The sequence below is a fragment of the Cuculus canorus genome, chromosome 19, assembly GCF_017976375.1.
Source record: "Cuculus canorus isolate bCucCan1 chromosome 19, bCucCan1.pri, whole genome shotgun sequence".
NCBI lineage: Eukaryota > Metazoa > Chordata > Aves > Cuculiformes > Cuculidae > Cuculus > Cuculus canorus.
Genome location: NC_071419.1, coordinates 5,991,315 through 6,011,970, shown reverse-complemented (window position 1 = coordinate 6,011,970; position 20,656 = coordinate 5,991,315). Strand labels below are relative to the sequence as shown.

The window sequence follows — 20,656 nt, the reverse complement described above, 5'->3', positions numbered from 1 at the left end:
CTCTATCTGGAGACAGTGGCCAGTGACAGGGACATGGGAAGCTCTGACAAATCTCCTGGGTGTGACTGTGCCCATGGTTGCAGCCTCCCAGCCCACATTCCCTCTCCTTGCTGGGGATGAGGTACGGACCTGGGGTTGCTTTGGGGATGAACAGCAAAGGGACATCGACCTCTGTCCCCAGGACATCTGTATTTATTCTAAGGACAGGGTGTGCTTTGGCTCTGGGGTGATGCGGGGCTGAAGCCTGTGCCGATATCCAGTGAAGGGTTGGCATCAGTGCTGGAAGATGTGAGATGCTGGAACGCGGCGGTCACAAAGGGACCCACATCTCTGTCACCCCTCCAAGCGCCTTGGACACTCTCAGTGAGTGGGAGAAGCTCTGACCTAATTTATTCCGACTTCCCAAGCCTTGGCCATGGCACAGCGGAGGCGGCTGAAGGAACCGGGCAAACGTGGATCAAGCGTTAGGTTTGACCAGGATTAAACCCCACCTGGCAGGGCATCCTGCGGGGGTCCCAGCAAAGTACCTCGGGGCTCTTCTCGGGGCCTTGGAGGGCTTCGTTTCTTAATTAATTGCCATTAATGGTAGAAAACAGGGCAGCAGGCACCCACCTGGACCCGGGTTAAATGGTGCTGAGGGGAGGGCTGTGCCGGCACTGCAGGACCTGCCTTGCACATCACCTGCAACAACATGTGCTGTCATGGTCACCTCTTCTCAAAAATGATAGTGCAAAATTAATTAAAATTAATTAATCAGAAAAGGGTAATAAGGGTGATTAAGCACCTGGGGAAAAGAACAAAAATACAAATATATATTCCTGAAGAGCGATCACAGCGCCGGTGATTACCTTTGAATGGAGGAGAGCGAGCGGGGAAACAAATGGGCTGGAGAAGGGGGTCCGGGTGTGTTTTTTTTGTCTCGTCACACATGGAATTACTGAGTGACAAGATTGAAACTGGTCAGAGGAAAAGCATTTCCCAGCAGTGGCGACCAGGGAGAGGCAGCTGAGCCACAGAGGGGAGCGGGCGGCTCTGCCACCAGAGCTGGTGCTGCTGCCACCACGATTTGGCAGACTTGGCTTTCCACAAACTGGCCCCGAGGTTGGACCCTTCTCCAACAGAGTGGGATCAACAGGGCATCCGCGATAGCGAGACTCTTGTTCCTGGTCCTTTGCTGGTCTCGGGAGCATGGCGAGCTGAGGGATGCTCAACCCATTTCTTTTTCCTCTTTTAATCTTCAGCCACACTCTGTTGCCTTAATAATATACCATAATATAAACTCCAAGGGAACGTTTGCAAGAGAGATTGACTCAGGTTCAAGGCAAACACTGCGCGTTTCATCGTAACCTGAGGGGCCAAATTGGAGCCCCAGCTCTTGGGGGATGAGAGGAGAACCATCTCCTCCTTGCCACCACAAAGGACTTTGGCGATAGGGAAGGATGGAAAGGCTGAGGCTTAATAGAAAGGGTCCGCAGGAACCCCAGTGCAGTATAGTGAAAAGAGGATTAAAATGTCTTTTTTGGGGGGGAAGCAGGGAGGAAACAGTGCGGGCTCCTGCAGGGAAAAGGTGATGCAGATGGGATGTGGATGCTTCTTGGCCTGCTTGAAGATGCAGGTGATGGCCAGAGCAATGCAATAGCCACCGGTGTCTTCAGTGAGGGAAGAACTGTTGGATTTTAGTCACTAAGGTAATTATGCAGGGGGGCATTCGGCATCACCCCCATGCAACTCCCCAAACACCACCCCACCGCGGGAGCAGCTGTGTGCTGCTACCCCAGGCTCAGTGTCCCCTCCCAGTGATGACAGCCTCGTTTCTTTAAAATGTAGAAAGCAAAATGGGGTAAACCCAGTGCTTTCTGTGCTTAGAGGTGCTCTTGCTGCATCCCCAACTCCACAGCCAACTAAACACGTGCTCCCAGAACCAACCCCCACCTTGGGCCACTGCTGGCCCTGGCGTGCTTCGTCCTTTTGCAGGAACTGGGGGGACCTCAATGCCCAAAAGCTGCCCTGGCGTGACGGCTTCTTGCCAAGGGTGGAATCTCCCTTTGCTTTCCACAGAGGCACCATGAAAGGATGGCAGGGAGCTCTGGCACCAAGGCCACATCCTGGTTGTGCCGTGGGTCTTTGGATGGCTCTCCAGTGAGGAGCTCGGTTTGGGGGAATGCAAGTCCTTTCTGGGGCCATTAGGACATTTTCAGGTGTAAATAGGTGCTGGTTGGGTGGGAATGGGCGTCACTCCCCCTGTGCCCGTGCAGCACATTCCCTGTGGCTGCTACATTCCGACCACTTTGGGTGATGTCAAGCAGATTTTGTTCCTACAGGGTTCGTGCAAGACTGTGCTTGGGGGAAGGTGAGGGAAGGACTCATCCTGTATTAGACACCAGAGAATCCACACCATCTTCCTTTCCCCACGGACCCTGCAGCCCTGTTTTGCCACTGTCCCCCACAGTGATCTCCCTTCTGAACACTTTGGGTACCGCTTATCCTTATCCACGGAGATGAGCGGGAATCAGCCTGATCCAGTTGGGGTACAGACCAGGTGTGGTGGGATGTTCACCCTTGACCAGACAGTATCCCTGGGAGAGCATCCCTGGGAGAGCGTGAGGGGGAAGGCGGCAGCTTCCCAAAGGGGCAAAGCCCGGCTGCATCCCGGGCTGCCAGGGTGTGATGTGGAGGGGCACAGCTGTGATGAGTCTGTCAGGTCTCAGCTCCCCGTGTTGGTGCAGCAGAACAGGATGGGGACAGGGCAGGATAGGGCACGGGAGAGTCAGGGCGAGCGGCAGGACCCATGTCCCCACCGGGGCACAGCGAGGGTGACGGGGACCTGCGGGGTTTGGGTTTGGGGCAGTGCCCGGTGCCGGTGGGGAATGGGTTTGGGGCAGTGCCGGGTGCCGGTGCGGGGCAGATTTGGGGCAGTGCCCGGTGCCGGTGTGCGGTGGGTTTGGGGCAGTGCCCGGTGCCGGTGGGGAATGGGTTTGGGGCAGTGCTGGGTGCCGGTGCGGGGCAGATTTGGGGCAGTGCCCGGTGCCGGTGCGGGGTGGATTTGGGGCAGTGCCCGGTGCCGGTGCGGGATGGGTTTGGGGCAGTTCCCGGTGCCGGTGCGGGGTCCTGCCGCCGCTCTACCCCCCCCCCCCGCCCCCCGCAGGACGCAGCGAAGTTCCCGCGGCGGCGGAACGGCAGGACAACAGCGCCCCCGCGTGTTCGCGGCGGGGCACGGCGGGAAGGACCGGGACGGGACGGTACCGGGACGGACCCCGACACTCCCCGGCCCGGTCGCCCCAACCGAGCCACCGCGGTGCCGCCCCGCAGTGCCCCAGCCGAGATCCCCCGCCCGTTTCCCCCGAGCCCAGCGCAGTGGCGGGGCCTCCCCGGGCACGAAGCCCCGCTGGAGCCCGCGGGCAGCGCCGGGGCCGCTCGACACAGGCTGCGGGCTCGGGACGGGGCCGCCCTCAGCCGCCAACCCCGCCGCGGGGCGTCCCAGTTCACCCCAGTCTGTCCCAGTCCCTTCCGCATCAAACATGTCCCCCGCTCTCCCCCACGTGGTAAGACAGAGCGGGGACCACGCCCATTGATAGGCCACGCCCATTTGTAAGGAAACGCCCTCTAGGAGACCACGCCCACTTGGAATAGTTGGCATGCTACAGAGAAGCCACGCCCAGTTGCGGGGCTCCCAAGCCCACTTCCAAGAGGCCACGCCCACTAGGAGGAATCAGCCCATCAGAGCTCCGTCCAATATCATGACCCCGCCCATCAGAGCAGACTACGCTTACTTGTGAGGCCAAGCCCACTTTCAGACCACGCCCATATGCTGACCACGCCCACTAGGAGGATGAGGATAAGCGTCAGGCCACGCCCATCTGTAGCCCACGCCCGTCGTGATGCTCCGCCTACTCCATGACGTCACGGCGCCGGCGCCGCCCGATTGGCTGTGGCGGTGCCGGTGCGGGCTGAGGGGGCCTCGCGGCGCAGGTAACGGCGGGGCCGGCGGGGGTCGCGGGCAGCACCAGGTCTCTCCGTGCCCGCTGCGGTGAGGAGAGCGAGGGCGGACCGGGGGGAGGCGGCCAGGCCCGGAACGGACCGTCCCCCGTCGAACAGGGCTGCGGCCTGCGGGGCGCCCCACGGCGCAGGCCCCGAGCGGGTGGGGCACCGGGGGAACGGCCGGCTTGGGCCTAGAGGCCACGGGGAGGGCTGGGGTAACACCACACCGGGAGGGGGCCGCGGTGCCCCGCTCTCCCACCCCTTCTGGGGGCCCCTCTGCCCCCTGCTCCCCCTGGGGGTAGGACCCTGGTGTCCGCCATGGCGGTGACACTTGCCCTGCTCGCCCAAGGGACCCTTCCGGCCCCTTGAGGATGGGACCCCAGTGCCCCCGTGCCACCCCCTGCCTGGGGGCATGGGACCCCGGTGTCTCCCTGCCCCACTCGTCTTGGGGACTCCTTCCTCCCTCCGAGAGGATGACACTCCAGTGCCCCCGTGGTGGTGCCCCCCTCTCCCACTTCTCCTGGGGGTCCCCTCTTCCGCCCGAGAATAAGACACCGGTGCCGCCCATAGTGGTGCTTTACTCCTCCTGGAGACCCCCTGTCCTTGGAATGGGACCCCAGTGCCCTCCAGGGTGGTGCGTTCCTGCCCCGCTCCTCTTGGGGACCTCTCTGCCCCCTTTCCTAGGGATGGGACCCCAGTATCCCCCTGCCCTGCTCCTCCTGGGGACCCTTCTGCCTGCCCTTGCCTGGGGATGAGACCCCAGTGCCACCCTGTCCCTCTCTTCCTGGTGACCCTCTGTCCCCGTAGGGAGGAGACCCCAGTGCCCCTCTGCCCTGCTTGTTCTGAGGACCTCTCTGCCCCCTCCAGCCCCCAGATGATGCCAGCAGGTTGGGAAGGGCCCCCATAGTGGGGTGACCTCCCTCCCCTGAATGTGAGGAGGCCTGGTGTGACCTCCCAGCTGGGGAGCTGCCAGGTTTGGGGGCTTTCAGGGCACTAGGGTCCACGCTGGTGTGTAGGATCATTGCACTGGGTGCTCCCAGCCTGTGACACCCTGAGGAACAACACCACACAGCTGAACCTGGGGACAAAGAAGGCGTTACACTGCCAGGAGGGCGAACTAGGGTGCCAGCCCAGGTGATCAGATGGTAGAACTGCTTCAAAGCAGGGCTAAACCCTCTACACACAGGCTGCACCCATGGTTCAGACTCCCACCACCTCTAAGTTATGGGGCAACACCAGCTCCTGTCCCCCAACAGGCCCAGATGGTGCCTGTGGGGTTGAGGTGGCCCTTACTTCTGTCTCCCTGGGGCTGTGGTTGGCCTCGCTCATGCTGGTGGGTCTAAAAGGGTGGTTTGGGACTAAAACCCTTTCTTTTCTTCTTCAAGATCACACCGCAGACCAGCTCCTGGCACCACTGAGCCAAACTGGATTTCAACTGGTGATCTGTAAGGTGAGATGCTGCGTCCTCTGCTCCATCCCCAAGATGTTCAAGACCACGTGGGGCCATTGAAGCTGCCTAAGCTGTGATAAAAAAGGCTTTGTATCTAATAGGATATTTGCCGGCAAGTTCCAGCCATGAACACTCTATACTCCTTTATTTGTAAAGGTGTTTGAAGTCCTTGAATTTACCCTTTGGCCACCTTAAATCTAGTTTCTTATCCCCGGCACAGTTAATCAAATCCACAGTGGTTTGAATTATGAGATGTCTTGGGGGGATTTATAGCTTGTATTGCTGATTATACCTTGACTTTATTATATTGCAAACATCTAACTTATGGTCATGGCTGAGATTTACAATCCTCAGGTAGGTGCTTAGGGTAACTTTTAACAACTCCAGACGTAATTAGAGGTGACTGATGGTCTCTGCAGATAAATGTGTAATCTGTAAAATGTTAAGACAAGGGAGGAAGAGGCAGAATAGGTGAACAGGGTGCTTCAGCCTTAAAAAAAAATATATATAATTGGGTGTATTGCTGATCAGGGCTTGGGGATGCCTGCTCTGGCTGTGGCATCCCTGTCTGAGAGGGGGTTTGGGACTTGTTGGTCTCCAGAGAGTACCAGGATTTAGATCTTGACTCCATCTTGCTGAAGGTTTTTAGAGTTTGAAGTAGCCCTGGGGAAGGGGAAGGAGTGATAAAGAGAAACTGGGGTGGGTGCACAGAGTTCACATCTGCCTCCCTGGTTTGGGGGGGGCTTTGTGCCCACAGCTCTTCCAGACCTGACCAGCGGTTTCTCCCCTGTCTTGGAGGAGCAGCGAGTCCTGCGCAGGCGCATGCCCCTCAGCCAGCATGACAAGTGAGGTGGTGGAGAATGAATTTGAGTTTTACTCCAAGGCAGAGAAGTACTGGAAGGATGTGCCTGCCACGGTGGACGGCATGCTTGGGGGCTACGGCCACATCTCCAGCATAGACATCAACAGCTCCAGGAAGTTCCTGCAGAGGTTTCTGCGGGTAGGTGGCACAGTCTGTCATGCTCCCAAAACCCCATCCTTCTCCCAGCACAGAGCTGGGCTCTTGCCTCCGAGTTGCTCTGTAGGATCCTCCATTGCATTTGTGCTGGGAGGGCTTTGCCCTGTAATGGGTCCCCTTTACCCCATCCCCATCCCATGCGGTTGCTTCATTTCCGCTCTGTGGGTACCTCATGGTGGGATTCAGCCCCTTGTGGTTGTTCCAGGATGGCCCCAACCGCACTGGGACGACTCGCGCTCTGGACTGTGGGGCAGGCATCGGCCGGATCACCAAGCGGCTGCTGCTCCCTCTCTTCAAGACAGTGGACATGGTAGATGTGACTGAGGACTTCCTCACCAAGGCCAAGAGCTACCTAGGAGAGGAGGGCAGGCGCGTGCGCAACTACTTCTGCTGTGGCCTTCAGGACTTCAGCCCCGAGCCCAACTCCTACGATGTCATCTGGATCCAGTGGGTCATTGGTGAGGGTCACTCAGCTTATGGGGGGGGTCTCACCAGCCTGTCCTCCATCCAGCTTTCCCTGCCAAGGTGCCCCACACGGGAGAGGAGAGCTCAAGATCTGCATTGAGGATGAGGTGGGAGGCTGGTCTGGGGACCTGCCCTCTGTGGGTAGAATCTTTTCTCCCAAGCCCTTGGAGGCCAGGGAGGAGGTGTGGGTTGGATGGAGTTGTGTAGAGAACAGAAATTGGACATCCCCAAGCTAAAGCTTTCACCTGCAATTAGCTCAAGTATTTGGCTACCTGTATCAGGAGGGATTCCAACCACAGCTCCCTGTCTTCGCCTCTCCTCCTGCCCCGATCACCCCATGCCCTCTAACCCTCCTGCTCTGCCTCTCCAGGACATCTCACTGACAACCACCTCTCTGACTTCCTAAAGCGGTGCCGCGCCGGCCTGCGGCCCAATGGCATCGTGGTCATCAAGGACAATATGGCTCAGGAGGGTGTGATCATGGATGATGTGGACAGCAGCGTCTGCCGGGACTTGGATGTGGTCCGCAAGATCATCCACCGGGCTGGGCTCCACCTCCTGGCTGAGGAGCGCCAGGAGAATTTCCCTGATGAGATCTACCATGTCTACACCTTTGCCATGAGATGAGGGTGGCCAGCAGCGGGAGGAGGTCTCTCCGAGGCCAGCTCAGAGCACAGGCCAGCACAGCCGTTCCTGCTGGGGCCAGGAGGGGTGAGGACCGTGCCTTCACCAGGGGGAGGTGGACAGTGGCGAGGGCGTCGCAACTCCCTCTCTCCAGGGCTGGTGGCAAGGACGGAGCTTTGTCTTCCAAGTTGCTGCTGTTTGTGAAAAGAGGTGTTTGCCAAATACATTTTCCTGCTGTTGCACTTCTGCACGTGGGTTTTGTTGGACACAGCATTGGCTTAATGCCACCTTTGGGGGCTCTGTACACGAGTACTCTGCCAGAGTTATGCTCCGCGGGCACCAGCAGGTTGCTGACTGCCATTGCACAGGGCTCCTGTCAGTGAACAGGAGCTCAGAGCACCTTTGTGACAGTCTGGGCTCTGTTCCTTGCTCGCAGGTTTGACACTTTCCTACTCTTTGAACTTCTTGTTCACTGCAGCAAGCTGAGTAAGGCAGAGAGGAGAAACCTCTCCCATTCCCCTCTGGTGGGGTGGAGAGGCAACACCACATTCTGGAATTTGCAGGGCCTCTCCGTTAAACCCACAAGCAGCAGAAGAGGTGGATGGGGAGAAGGGTAACCCAGACAAAGCCCTCCAACCTGCTCCAAACTCCTTTGAGACGGCCCTCCCCTCACCCCTGGCTCATGGCAATGCCCACCACCTCCTGCTCAGAGACTGCATTGCTACAGCTGCTCCCCAAATCCCCACAACTGAGCATTCCCATCTCCTCCTTGGCCATACCACATCACTTACCAAAGCCTAACTTGTGCCACCCTAACGTAACACAACTCTGCCAACACTGGCCCAACAGCTTGCCAGGAGGGTGAGAAAACCCCAGGTGCAGCTGGTCCCTCCAGCCAGGCTTATCCAGTTTCCCTCATCCCCGCAGAACCCTCTCCTCCACCCCCTCTCTCCCACAGAAGAAATGATCCCCTTGTCATTATTATAAAAGGCCTCATTTAATTGGTCCTTCCCCATTCCAGACAAATCCAAGGGAGTAGTTGATGACATTAATATTCTTCCTTAAACATCAGTTTATCATGGTGCACAGCTCCAGTTCCACAGGGTGGGAGAAAACACAGATGCTGCCAGGAGGGCAATGCAGGCAGACAACTCTTCTGCAGCCAAACTGCCCTTGAATCCCAGATCCGCCTGCCATAAACTGTAACAGCTCCAAACAGATTTCTCCTCTTTTCATCCTCTTCTGCACATCCCTCACAACAAACAAAAAACAAACAATGGAGGGCTCAGTGCCGCAGGTAGTCATTGGCATGTCAGGAGGAAGCAGATGCCTAGAAAGGGGAGCCAAACGACTGTGGCAAGGCTGGGACGTGGGACCTCCATGTGCAGCCTCAGGGTCTGGAGCTTCCAGTAACAGATTGGGAAGAAACCCATGAGTCCTGCTGCAACTCTTGTTCTGGGAGCAGTTGGCAAGGGGAAGAGCCAAGGAACAGGGAGGGAGGCACAAGGCATTCAGCTGCCTGCTCCTTGTCTTTGCGCAGGGAACACAACACAGTCAAGAAACATCCATTTGTCTGTTTTGGAGCCCAGCACATCCAAGATGCCTTGGTGGACAATCCTCTGTGCTGGGAGGATGGGGCGCTCCCAGCATAACCTTGGAGGGTGCCGAGCAGTTGGCCACCATTCCCAGCCCTGCTTCCCCTCACCCTGCCCCACTCTGGTTTCAGAAGCCCTGGCAAGCGAGGAATTCATCCACATGGAGATGCCAGACCTGCCTCCACCACAGCTGCTCCCACCACCAGAACCCAGAGGCAGGAAACCAGGACACAAATATCAGCACTCTCCTGACACAGGGAACACCTCTTCTCCCAGCACCCCAATGCATCTCATAGCTCCACCAATCGCCTAAGGCACTACTTCACCCACCCCAGACCCCACAGGGCTGGAAAGAGAGGGGACAGGCTGCCTCTCCACTCACACCACCCCAACCATGCCACTGGTTCTGCCCACCAGGCCTTCCCTTACACTCCACACCCCAGTATCCAGTTCCTGGATGCTCCCTCAGGGAGCCACAGGGCTTTGCCCACCTCCCCATGACATGCCCCAAAGTGACAAGATCTCCATAGACATGCATGTGGCATCACACCCCTAAAAGCACACACAGAGGGGGACACCATGGGCAGCACTGGCCAAGCAGTAGGCACTCGGGCAGCAACTCTGCTTGCTGTGGAGCAAACTGGCCCAGAGCAGAGGTCTGGTGGCTGCAGGCACACGATGACCATGGAGGGGGAAGATGCAGAGGCATTAGTCAGGCTCAGGGGTCCTCGTGCCCGGCAGCAGTGTGGTCAATGAGGAGGTACCATTTCAGCCTGTCTGGAAGAGGTAGAGCCTTGATTTTGACATCTACTGGCCATGGTTTAAGGCGCTGCCGGATAAACACCCTGCAGAGATGTTTCAGTGCCTGCGGGGAGCGCTCCAGCTGCTTCAGAGAGCAGAAGAGAGTCCTGATCTTCTCCCCATGGTACCTGCAGCTGCTGGTGTTGACCTCAAAGTTGCTGGGCAGCCGGATGGCCTGTGAACTGGCCATCATGAGCTCCAGCAGAGTCTGACCCTTCTGGATGAGGTCTGTAGAGAAGCCATCATCTTCAGAGACACTGAGGTGTGAGCAGAGGCACTCAAAGACGATGTGGAAGCCTGACCAGCAGGAAGGACCGTGAAGGGAGCAGTTGTAGGCAGCACCTGACTCCAGCAAGAAACGCAGCAGCGGGAAGTGGCATTCAAAGTTTTTGAAGCAGAGGTGGGTGAGGGACTCAGGGGCCGGGCACTCGCTGGGGTCAGCACCATGGGCCAGCAGCAGCTGCGTGACACGAAAGCAGAAGCAACTGATCACCTGTGCCTCCTCGGTGTTGCTGCACACCATCTCTCCCAGCAGGAAGATGATGTAGGTGAAGACTGTGTCACCATCTTTGGTGGTGGCTCTGACATCCGCACCTGGAAGAAAGGACACAGCAGACAATGAGGCTAGGACAACACTAACTCCAGCACCACCAGGTTTTACTCTTGCTCATGTGGGAACATAAAAGAGATCAGAGGGCAGTGCCTGGTTCTGTACAAAGAATCAACCAACACTAGGCCTGGCAGGACCATGCATGGAGGGGAGAGAAGTTTGTCCTCACCTCCTTCCAACAGGAGACGGATGCTCTCGGTGTTGCGGATCTGGACACCATCACTGCTGGCCAAGGCATGCAACAGTGCCGTCTTTCCTGCAATGGAGCCATTGGTCAGATGATAATAGGGCAACACCCGAAAATGCAAGAAGGAAAACAATCAACCCCACCAACCAGATCACCAGCCATGGGGAGAAACGGCCCTTCCCCTTCTGGCAGGCTCCTGCTGTCCCCATGATGCATCACAGCAGTGGGGACAGGGTTACAGGCCAAACATGCAAGGCTAGTGATGTCCCCGGAGAGCACAGATGCCATGGCAGAGCAGCTGTTAGAGCACATGAGTACGCAGGGCTGTGAGGTAACACAGCCATCGCCCCTCCTGTGGGCCACACAGAGCTGGTTACAGCCCCTTCGTGCATCTGACACAGCCAAGATGTAAGAAAACACAGAACACCAGGGAGGGTTTGCAGCCTGCATCCAACTTCCAAACCAGTTGGTAACCAGAGGGATGGAATGACACAGAGTCTGTGTCCCACCCTAGCCCACCTGTGTGGGCCAAGTGCTGGGGACACCTGGGCTGAGGGAACCAGACAGGGCACACAGACCATTTTTGTCAGCTGCGTTGACATCAGCCCCCAGCTGAAGCAGCCGCTGGAGGCACAGCAGCCGCTCAGGTTCCTCACTGGCCAGATCGAGGGGACTGCTCTCATGGATCTGCACAGAGCAAGAGAAAAAAAGCCAAAAACCACTATTAAAGACCTTGAGCCTCTGGAGAGTCGCTGCTGGGGCTTCGGTACAGCCAACATAAGAGTTTATTTCATCCCATCCTCCAAAATCAGAGTGAGCCTTCCCTGGTGCATCCACAGGGAAAGGTTTGTCTCCTCCAGCCTCCCCTCACCCATCACTCCATGACAGAGGCAGGTTTGCTTGGCCAAAGGCAACCTGACCTTCTGCCACAGCACTGGAGCACTATGGACAACGGGACCAGGAGGTTGCTGAGGGGAAGCAGCACACAGCGTGGCCTGGGAGGTGGCGAGCAGGGAGGGCTGTCCCTCACAATTAAATCCCAAGGGGGCTCAGCTTTGGCTGTGTTCAGGCAGCTAATCCCGTACCCGGTCTCTCCGGTTGATGTCAGCCCCGTGGTGCACCAGGAGCTCCACAATATCTGGCTGGTTGCGGAGCACTGCTATGTGCAGGGGGGTGTAGTAGGTGACGGGATCTGAGGACAAAAACAGAGTCAGAGAGAACCAAGGGTTTCCCCATAATGACCCAAACACCCACCAAAAGCAGGAGGGAGCAGCTGGGTGGGCCCTGAGAACACAGCGGTGCCCATGAAAACCCAAGTCCTGCTTTAGCAACAGCTAAACATTAGATCCATGCTACCCCAGCAGAGAGGGGGCTGAACTGGCAGTACCCCATCCTCCTGCCCCAACCATAACCACCTCCCAGGGCCACCAGCCTTACCCTCAAATCCAAGGTCAGCTCCAAACTCCAGGAGAATTTCTGCAGCAGGGACAAGCCCCAGCTCGATGACCTTCAGCAAGGCATAGCTGACACCTTCCTGATAAAAGGGGGAGTGGGTCTCCCTCTCCAAGACTCGTCTCACAGCTGAGAGCTGGCTTCTGTCACCACCCAGACAGGCAGGGCTTAAGACACAGAAAACAGCCAGTTACTTATCTGAACAGCACACACCTCAGGTGTTTGCAAGGGTCAAAGTAGCTCCAGAGAGTAAAGAAAAATGCCCCAGTGTCCCCTCTTGTCTTGTATCCTCTCGTCTCTAACATGTTGATGTGGGATTATGCAGCAGCAGCAGGTCACAGCTTAACCCCAGTTCAGGTTTTATTGCCACAGATCAGGCAGAAAGGGCTGTTCCTGGGGAGCACATACAGTTTGCTCTACTCTGTCCCCATGTTCCCAAAGAACTCCACCAAGAAGGGGGACCATGGGACAAGCTGCTCACCAGGAATAGGTTTTGTTCCCAGACAGCACTGTGTTTGACCACAGCTGCAACACTGAGCTCCAACTCTCACCCCTCAAACACCAAACAGAATCCTAGAGCTCCACTCACAGCCTCATCTCATTACCTCTCAAGAGCACTCTGCTGTTCTGTGTCCTGTATCGCCAGCAGCCCCAAGATCTCGTCTACCAGGGGCTGATACTCGAAGATGATCCTGCGGAAGCCATGCAGGAAAGGCATTGTGCTCTGTTCTGCACACAGACCATCCAGAGGCCTCCAGCATGGCAGTGGTGTCTTTTCCCACACAGGCCTCCAGCAGGCAGACCCCGGCGCTGCCTGGTTTCTAAAGGACTTTTCCTTCCTGTTAAAACAAACAAGCCCTTCTAGCAGTTTTATATTTAGAAAAAGCACAGCCTTCCTCCTACCTTCCTTTTCTGTTTCTAAACCGCAATGAAGACCAGCACAGGGATCTCCTCCCACACACCACAGGGCATTCAGATTATCACCTGCACGCAGACCCACAAATTGGTGTTATCTGCGCGCAGGAAGAAAACACACCAGGCAGAGCCCAGGCTCAGGGCACGCTCCATTTCTGGAGGCTCTGCCACAAGGACCCACGCTCTGGGGTGACTGGGGCCAGTCTGAGTGCTCCAGAGTGTCTGCATCCAGCAAGGGCCTGCCTTTTTCAGAGGGAGCAGGGCTGAAGTAGCCTCCACAGGGCTGGAAGACCTATATCACCCTGTGACACACAGAGAACAGCCCGGGGCCACCAGCCTCTCCATGAGACCTGGAGGAGCCAGCCCAGGGGCCACCAGCCCTCCCAGTGACCCGCAGGAGCCAGCCCAGAGGCCATCCGCCCTCCCTGTGACCCATGGAAACAAGTTAGGCCCATCAGCCCTCCCAGTAACACACAGAAGCCGGCCCAGAGGCCAACACGCCTCATCGCACAGGGTTACAACCCTGGGAGGGGCAGACCGAGAGGCCCATAAACCTCACTGCACGCCACAGGGAAGAGCGCTGAGGCCCTAAGAGGGAGCAACACCAGGAGCCCCCAGGCCCTCACCGCGACAGCCTCAGCGACCCCACGCAGGAGTCCCCGGAGCCCTCAGCAGGCACGGGGAAAGACGCGGAGGCCGCCAGTACACCCGCCCCTCACCTTTACCGGCGCCGCGGCCGGAAGCGGAAGCACCAGCACCGGATGGGGCCTCTCAAGGGGCCGGTCTTATATGGGCAGGGCGTGGGTGTGGGCGGGGCTTCGTGAGTGGGTGGTGTCTCTTTTTTGTGGGCGTGGCATCTGCGCGGGATGTGTCTCTCAGTGGGCGTGGTCTCCTTTGTGGGCGTGGTTTGTGGATGGGCGTGGTTTTGTGTGGGCGGGGCCTCGGCGGGCGCCCGGCAGGGGGCAGCACGTGGCTGGCGAGAGGCGCGGCGGGAGCGCGGGGCGGGGAGACGGAGGGTTGGGCAGCCCGGGGCGTTGGGCACGGGCAGCCCCGGTGTGCGGGCTGGGCATCCCCTATGCACTGGGCATGGGCAGCCCCGGTGCGTGGGTATCCCCGAGGTATTGGCTGGGCACCCCCAGTGTGTGAGCATGGGCATTCCCGGTACATGGGCATCACCGTTGTACAGGCATGGGCATCCCCGGGGCACGGCCATCCCTGGTGCAAGGGCACGGCCATCGCCGAGGGATGGCGATCCCCGGTGCACAGGTTGCATCCTCGGTGCGTGGGCATCCTCAGTGTGCGGGCTGGGCATCCTTGATGTGCACCCCCGGAGCATGGGCATCCCTGACGCATGGCACCCGTGCACACTCCGCTCCCGTGTGCATGCAGTGGGCACAGGTGTACACGGGGTGTTTGCGCGCCCCAAGGCGCTGCCATGTGCACACGCAAGTGCATGACCCCCCGTGCGCAGGCACAACCACCCCAGGTACAGTGGCACAACCCCTCCAAGCCCCCCCCCAGATGTGCACAGCTGTTCGCATGCACACGGTGCACACCTGCAAATGCAGAGGCAAACACACATGTGCGCGTGGAATCAGGGAACGGTTTGGGTTGGAAGAGTGGGAGGTGGCACCCCATGGCTGTCCGCTCCCCAGGTCTCCAGGGGTTGGGGGGCTCCGGGTGTCAGGCGGCTCAGATGGTGCTGCCCACAGCACGCCTGGACCCTTCCCTGCTGAAAGAGCCACGGGGGAAGTGTAGCCCAGGATTTATTCATACCATTATCACCATCATCATCATTATTATTATTACGGTGGAATTTCCAGACGCAGGGAGCTCCGGAGAGCCGGCAATAGCTGAAGCCCTCTTGGGTTTCCTATTTACGTATTTATTTTATTCTGGTGGAGCGCCTCCAGATTTCAGAGGCAGCCGTGGCCCGGGGGCAGAGGGGGCGAGAGGACCGGGCTGGTTGCACGTTTTTCTGATGTGCCGTCACATTTCCCGCTCTTTCCCACCTATCGTACCCTACACAAAGTGAGGTGTCCGGGTGGGGAACCCCAATGCCCACAGCCCCCTGGTTCCAAGTCCACCTCCACATCAGGGCAGGGGTCCCATGCCCATGCCATCAGGCGTGGGGTCCCCCTTTCAGCCTGGTAGACCCCCTGAGTAGGATTTGAGGGGCATCATCCGTGTATTGTCTCAAGAGGCAGTGGGAATAATCCTGTCTGAGCACCCTGGGCAGGGACCAGAGGGGAATCACAACAGGAGTAACAAGGAGCAAGAATTTCTCCCTTTGCATGGAGGATGTTTTATGCATGTAGGAGCTGCCTTCAAACCAGTGCAACCTTGCCTCAGCTGGACCATGGTCTTGAGTGCCTCCTCGCTGCCACCAGAGGATGGACAAACCCTGGACCCTCCTGGTCTGGGTAAAGCCCAAACCCTCCGTGGTCCAGTGAACCCCTGGACCCTCCACAGTTGGGGTGGCAGCACCAGGCGCAGCCACTTGTCCCCACCTGCCTTGCACTCGTGGGGTCCGCGCAGGTTCAGCCCTCCATCAGACACTGTTTTGGGGGCAATCCCCCCTGCATTCCCCGCTGTTGGCAGGGGAAGGAGGGCTGGCAAGTGTGGGTCACCCCATTGCCACCTCCAACACCCGCTGTGTTTGCTCTGGGGCTGAGGGGACAACCCTGGGCTGCCTCAAAATGCCCAACCAGCCCAGCCATGCCCCCGTGAGCTCTGTAGAGGCTTTGCCCCCACCTCACTAATCCCCTCGGCTGGAAAGGATGCTTTCAGCGTGCAGTGTGGGGCCAATCCTGGCTCAAAACCAGCCCTGGAAGGTGTCAAGTCCTGAGATCCCAAGACTTGGCTCTCTCCCTGGGCTTGGGTCTCTCTTGACTCCTCCCTGGCCATCAGCTGGTGAGGAACCACGGGAGCCCTTCCCCAGAGCATCCCTGCCCTGGTCCTGCCATGACCTTGCCATGAGCCACGACCTCTAGGGAGCTGACTCCCCACCCTCATATTTTTGGGGTGAAAAAGTCCATTTTGTAAGCAAGGATGTCTCTGATGCGGTCGGCCGAGGCGATGGAGTGCCCGGCTAAAATAACAGCCTGGGGATCTGCCCCCTTCCTCCCCATCACCTTGGCTGGGCGGACTGAGAAGAATGCGAGTTGGCGATCCATCAGGGAGACAGAGCAACAGCCAACCGAAGAAAGAGGGGCATTTTAGGAGGAAAGCCAGGGAAATTTGATCATTAAGAAATCCTCCTGGCTGTCTGGGGGAATTTAATTAAATTGCTGGAAAGGGCTGTAAGCACATCTGGATCCAATATGTGCAGCTTTGATTTTTTTTTTTCTTTCTTTCTTTCTTTTTTTTTTTTTTTTTTAGTTCACTCTTTTCCCATCTCGCTGTGGAAGGAGGAGGGGGGGTGGAATAAAAGGGAAATAGCTGAGCCACGGAGTATTGGTTCATCTGGGACTGGGATTCCTGGCAGGGAAAGAAAGAGAGGGAGAGAAAGAAAGAGCAAAAGAAAGAGGCAGGAACAGAGGGAATAAGAAAGCTGAGAGAAAAACCTTCACCAAGGGGCTGGCTGGGGTGTTTTATAAATGGCACCGACCGCAGAGACAAGAAGCTTGGAGGGAATGGGAAGAGCTGGAGGGGAGAGGAGGAGAGGAGCTGGGACAGGGCACGCTGCCCTTTTGGGGGCTGGAGGGAGAAAGAGGAATTGCTCAGTGGACAGAGAAATACTATTCCTGTTGGGAGCAGCAGGGCTGGGCATGGGGGAGGCTCCTCCAGCAAAAGCCCCCGGCTGGAATCCCTGTGGGCAACGTTGCGCTGGCTCCTGCCCAGCCCGATGCCCTCAGTGCCAGGGGCAGGATGGGGATGCTCCGGTCCCTGAAGAGCTGGGCATGGCTCAGGTTTAATCAGGCAGCCCTCTTACCCCAGCAATGGGCAAGAACCTGACCCAAAAGTGGCTGCTGGGTCCTGGCTGGGGACCGTCAACCCCCACCCATCTCCCGTAGTCTTACTCCTTACTATCCCATTACTCCTCACACTCTCCTTAAGGTGTAGTGCATCTCCATAGTAACAAGACCCCTTCCACTCACGGGGTTTCTCTACACAATAATACACCTAAAGCAAGATTTGGGGAGTATTAAGAAGAACAAGAACCCCGGGAACGAAAGCGAGCAGCACCAACCCAAGCAGAGCTCCAAGGATGCTGCACCGTCCCACCCCAGCCACCCATGTCTGGGAGTGAGGAGGAAGGCTGGAGCTGGCGGAGATATCCGGATCCGTGCCGCAACGAGAGCTCTGGAAGCGCGAGATGTTATCGCAGCATGAGAGGAATATCAGGAAACCTCTAGGACACAAAGCGAGATTACAAAAATAAATATATATATATATACATATAAATATAGTTTTTCTTAAGAGAGGAAGATGAAGGGCTGGCAAACAGAAACGCATTCATCTCAAAGGCTTGAAACTGCAAACCTGGCAAGCTCTGGCCGGTCAGATCCTCACTCCCAAGAGCCTGGCACAGCACTGCCGGTTCGGTGCCGCTCTGGTCCATCAGCCCAACAGCTCTGGCTCAGCAAAGCCAGACCCTGAGCACCCGCCCAGCCCAGCAAAACCCCGGCGCTGGGTGTCAGGCAAAGCAAACCCATTTGGTTTCACCTCCAAACCACCCATCCTTTGCCCTAAACGCAGCCGAGAGTCACCTCGCCAGCTCCAAAGTCCAATTTTTAATCACTTAAAACATAGTTTTTACCGAAATAAAAAGGAAAGAGCTCGGAAACGCCAGGAGGGTGGGTTTCAAACAACCGGGTCTCACACCGTGTGGCTGGTGGAGTTAAAAAAAAAATGCTAAAAAAAAAGAAAAAAAGGGCAAATCCTAGAGCTAAAAAGGAAATTGCATTAATACAGATTGTTTTATTTAAAAAAAGCAAACCCTGACCTCTACTTCAAAAAAGTCATTAGACATTCTCCTTCTGAAAGGCCGACAGGGGATATTTCTGAAAGGCCAGTTAATTTCTCAATGACTTACTGTTCTTGCTCTGCTCATGGAAACGTGTAAAGAGTTGGAGGGTAATTTAAGGCACCCTGCAGAAAGGTGTGTAAATCTTTGCATGTCTAAAGAAACTTTACCAGACCGCTAGGATTGGGAAAAAAGAAAATGCTTGCCCTCTTTTTTTTACTGTTTTTTTTTTTCCTTTTTTCTTTTTCTTTTTTTTTTTTTTACTTTCCTTTGGAACTCTGATCCCCTTTGATCATAAAAAAGGTCATATTTCACCCAAAAAAATATCAGCAATCACAGGGCCCGAGGAAGTGCGAACCCAAGGGGGTTTCGCCGATGATTATTCTCTCCATTTAATTATTTAATGCTGCAAACTGAAGGAAAGCCGTCTCCCCTGGAAAAGCCAGACAGTTCAAGAAGAAGGTCTGGCTGTGAATGAGGAGGAGGGAGAGGGTTATAAATGGGGTTGGGGCTGCTTTTTCCCCCCCTCCCATCCTCACTCCTTCATGGACTGAGAGCAGCCGCCACACGGCTCCCCCAAAATAATCACAGCAAGATGTTCCCGGTCTCTGGGGCCAAAGGGGGGATGCTGGGGGGAGGATGAGGGTTCTCACTGCCCCGACCCCACCCATGGGGCGCATCGCCATGGGTCACTGTCCTCCAAGGGCAACTCTCCACCCTCCAGGCTGTTCCTTGAGTGGTTTTTCCTGGATGCGGTGTCATCTTCATCTGGGAAGGGAAGGTTCCTGCAGCCGTGGTGGAAAAAAAAGCAGGATAAAGTAGGTATCCAGCCAAGGAGAGGTGGCATGGGGCTGTGCTGGGTCCAGCAGGGCTTGGTGGTTCCAAGGGCGATGCAGGTGTCTCCTTGCCAAGAGCACGGGGCAGCCAGGAGGGCTGACGGCGAGGTGTACCATCCGTGTTCTAACGCACAACCGCAGGGCACAGCATCGCCCTGGCACCGCCGGGGACCCATCCAGATGGGCAAACACGGATCCAAGGGGAGCAGCCCCTGGGAAGACAGGAGTGGAAAGCGGTGTGACACCAACCCACGCTTTCCATAGCCAAGGGAGGTAGGACCAGACACCGGAGCTGAATCCTGAAGTGGCCCTAGGGTCAATAAATTGGGCCAACACGACCAAATGAATGAAGCCCCCCAAAAGAAAGGGGGAAGGGAGGTTGGGCTGGCTTGTTGGAAGCCCCCCGCAGAGTTGGAAAGAGCCAAAATCTGCCTTCAGCTACACCCCTTCCAAGCTGGAGAGCTCTGGGAAGCTGCTTCCCCATCAGGAAGATCAGATTTGGCAGCGCTGGCTGGCTTCAAAATCCGCACGCCTCCAACGCGAAGGGGAAGAGAGCGCAAGAAAAGCTTTCGACAAATGTTAAAATAACTCAGCCAGGGGTTTGCCTCCTTCGGCTGCGCTGGAGCGGGGATGTTTATGAGCTCAGAGCTCGGCTGCAGCAGCCGATATCTCGCTCCGAGATTTTGCGTGGAAGCCTTGGTGCGCGCAGCCCCGTCCATATGTGCCTGCAAGCAGCGGGCAGGAGGGCACGCTGGAATCACTGGGAAGAAATCATAACCGTTAACCTCTTCGATTTCTGCTCATCATCCCTCGCCGGACACCGGCAATCAGCCCCAACCACTGGCTCTGCCCCTCTCCCTCCCACCGCCTCCTCCCCGCATCTATGTGTCTCTACATAAATATATATCCAATTTTTAAAGAGGAAAAAAAACCTCCTTTTTCCTCTCCCGGTGGCTGGTTTTCATTAGGGAGGTTTCTTTCGAACCCCAAGGGAAACAGCCTATGAGTTTTTAACTGTGGTGCAGGACGTAATTATCTCATTAAGGCGAGAGAGCCAGGCTTTTCCCAGGAGAGGTGACCTTGCTCCGGGGTTGATGGGGACCGGGATGGGGGGGGTGGGGGGGGGGGCTGGAGGTGGAGGGGGGGCCGTGTCCCCCGCTAACCTTCGGGTCACCTCTCCCTCCAGCCCCATTTGGGCTGGAAATCTCCCCCCCTCATCCCTCCCCACGGAGCGCAGCCACTTACACTTGTTGATAGAAGCACTTAAAGAAGGGGGTCTGGGGGGGGTGTGTGGATGGGGTAAGAGTTGGGGGGGGGGAAAAAGCGGGTCCCCCTCTGTCTGTGCCCTCCCTTTCCCAGCCTGGCTGCCGGCGGGGCTCGGCCCCTGGCAGGGGGGCAGGTCGCTGTGCCGGGGTGTGGGGGGGGTGGGGGGGGAAAGAGGGGCCGCCCCGCTCGGCTCCGAGCAGGGGCGTTTGTTTGAACAGCTCCAGAGCAAAGAGCAGGGGAAGAAAGTTTGGGCTGGGAGCGTGGTTTTTTCCCCAGACGTCAGCATAAGGCGGAACAGGGGCTGGGGAGGGAGCCGGACTCACAGGGCAGCTCTGATTATTTGATTATTATTTTTTTTCCTTTCCATTATTTTTTTTTCCCTTTCCCTTATTCTTTTTTTTTTAAGTAGTATTATTCTATTTTTTTTTTCTCACTTTTTTTAGGGTTTGTTTGGTTTTTTTTTTAGAGGGTGGTGGGGAAGGGGAAGGGG

The 20,656-nt window shown here is 56.9% G+C and overlaps 2 protein-coding genes across 6 annotated transcripts; one reads left to right on the top strand and one right to left on the bottom strand.

The window, feature by feature from the left end:
• The first annotated feature begins 3,880 nt into the window (after positions 1 to 3,880).
• On the top strand, positions 3,881 to 7,791 carry NTMT1 (N-terminal Xaa-Pro-Lys N-methyltransferase 1). Of its 4 annotated transcripts, none has more exons than XM_054084443.1 (5): positions 3,881 to 3,969; positions 5,364 to 5,428; positions 6,186 to 6,428; positions 6,652 to 6,904; positions 7,282 to 7,790. In XM_054084443.1, exons 3-5 carry the CDS (start codon positions 6,267 to 6,269, stop codon positions 7,536 to 7,538), a joined length of 672 nt encoding a protein of 223 aa, XP_053940418.1. In that variant the 5' UTR covers positions 3,881 to 3,969; positions 5,364 to 5,428; positions 6,186 to 6,266; the 3' UTR covers positions 7,539 to 7,790. The 4 variants fall into 4 exon arrangements, with proteins under 4 accessions (XP_053940418.1, XP_053940420.1, XP_053940421.1 ...); XM_054084445.1 differs by having other exon boundaries at positions 3,890 to 3,969; positions 6,233 to 6,428; positions 7,282 to 7,791; XM_054084446.1 differs by having other exon boundaries at positions 3,920 to 4,027; positions 6,233 to 6,428; positions 7,282 to 7,791.
• A 702-nt stretch (positions 7,792 to 8,493) lies between these two features.
• ASB6 (ankyrin repeat and SOCS box containing 6) lies at positions 8,494 to 13,884 on the bottom strand. 2 transcript variants are annotated; one of them, XM_054084440.1, is made up of 7 exons: positions 13,815 to 13,884; positions 12,786 to 13,019; positions 12,166 to 12,347; positions 11,814 to 11,920; positions 11,307 to 11,415; positions 10,711 to 10,797; positions 8,494 to 10,525 (listed from the first exon to the last, which is right to left on the bottom strand). In XM_054084440.1, exons 2-7 carry the CDS (start codon positions 12,896 to 12,898, stop codon positions 9,849 to 9,851), a joined length of 1,275 nt encoding a protein of 424 aa, XP_053940415.1. In that variant the 5' UTR covers positions 12,899 to 13,019; positions 13,815 to 13,884; the 3' UTR covers positions 8,494 to 9,848. The 2 variants fall into 2 exon arrangements, with proteins under 2 accessions (XP_053940415.1, XP_053940416.1); XM_054084441.1 differs by lacking the exon at positions 13,815 to 13,884 and adding an exon at positions 13,722 to 13,805.
• Between the last annotated feature and the right edge of the window lie 6,772 nt (positions 13,885 to 20,656).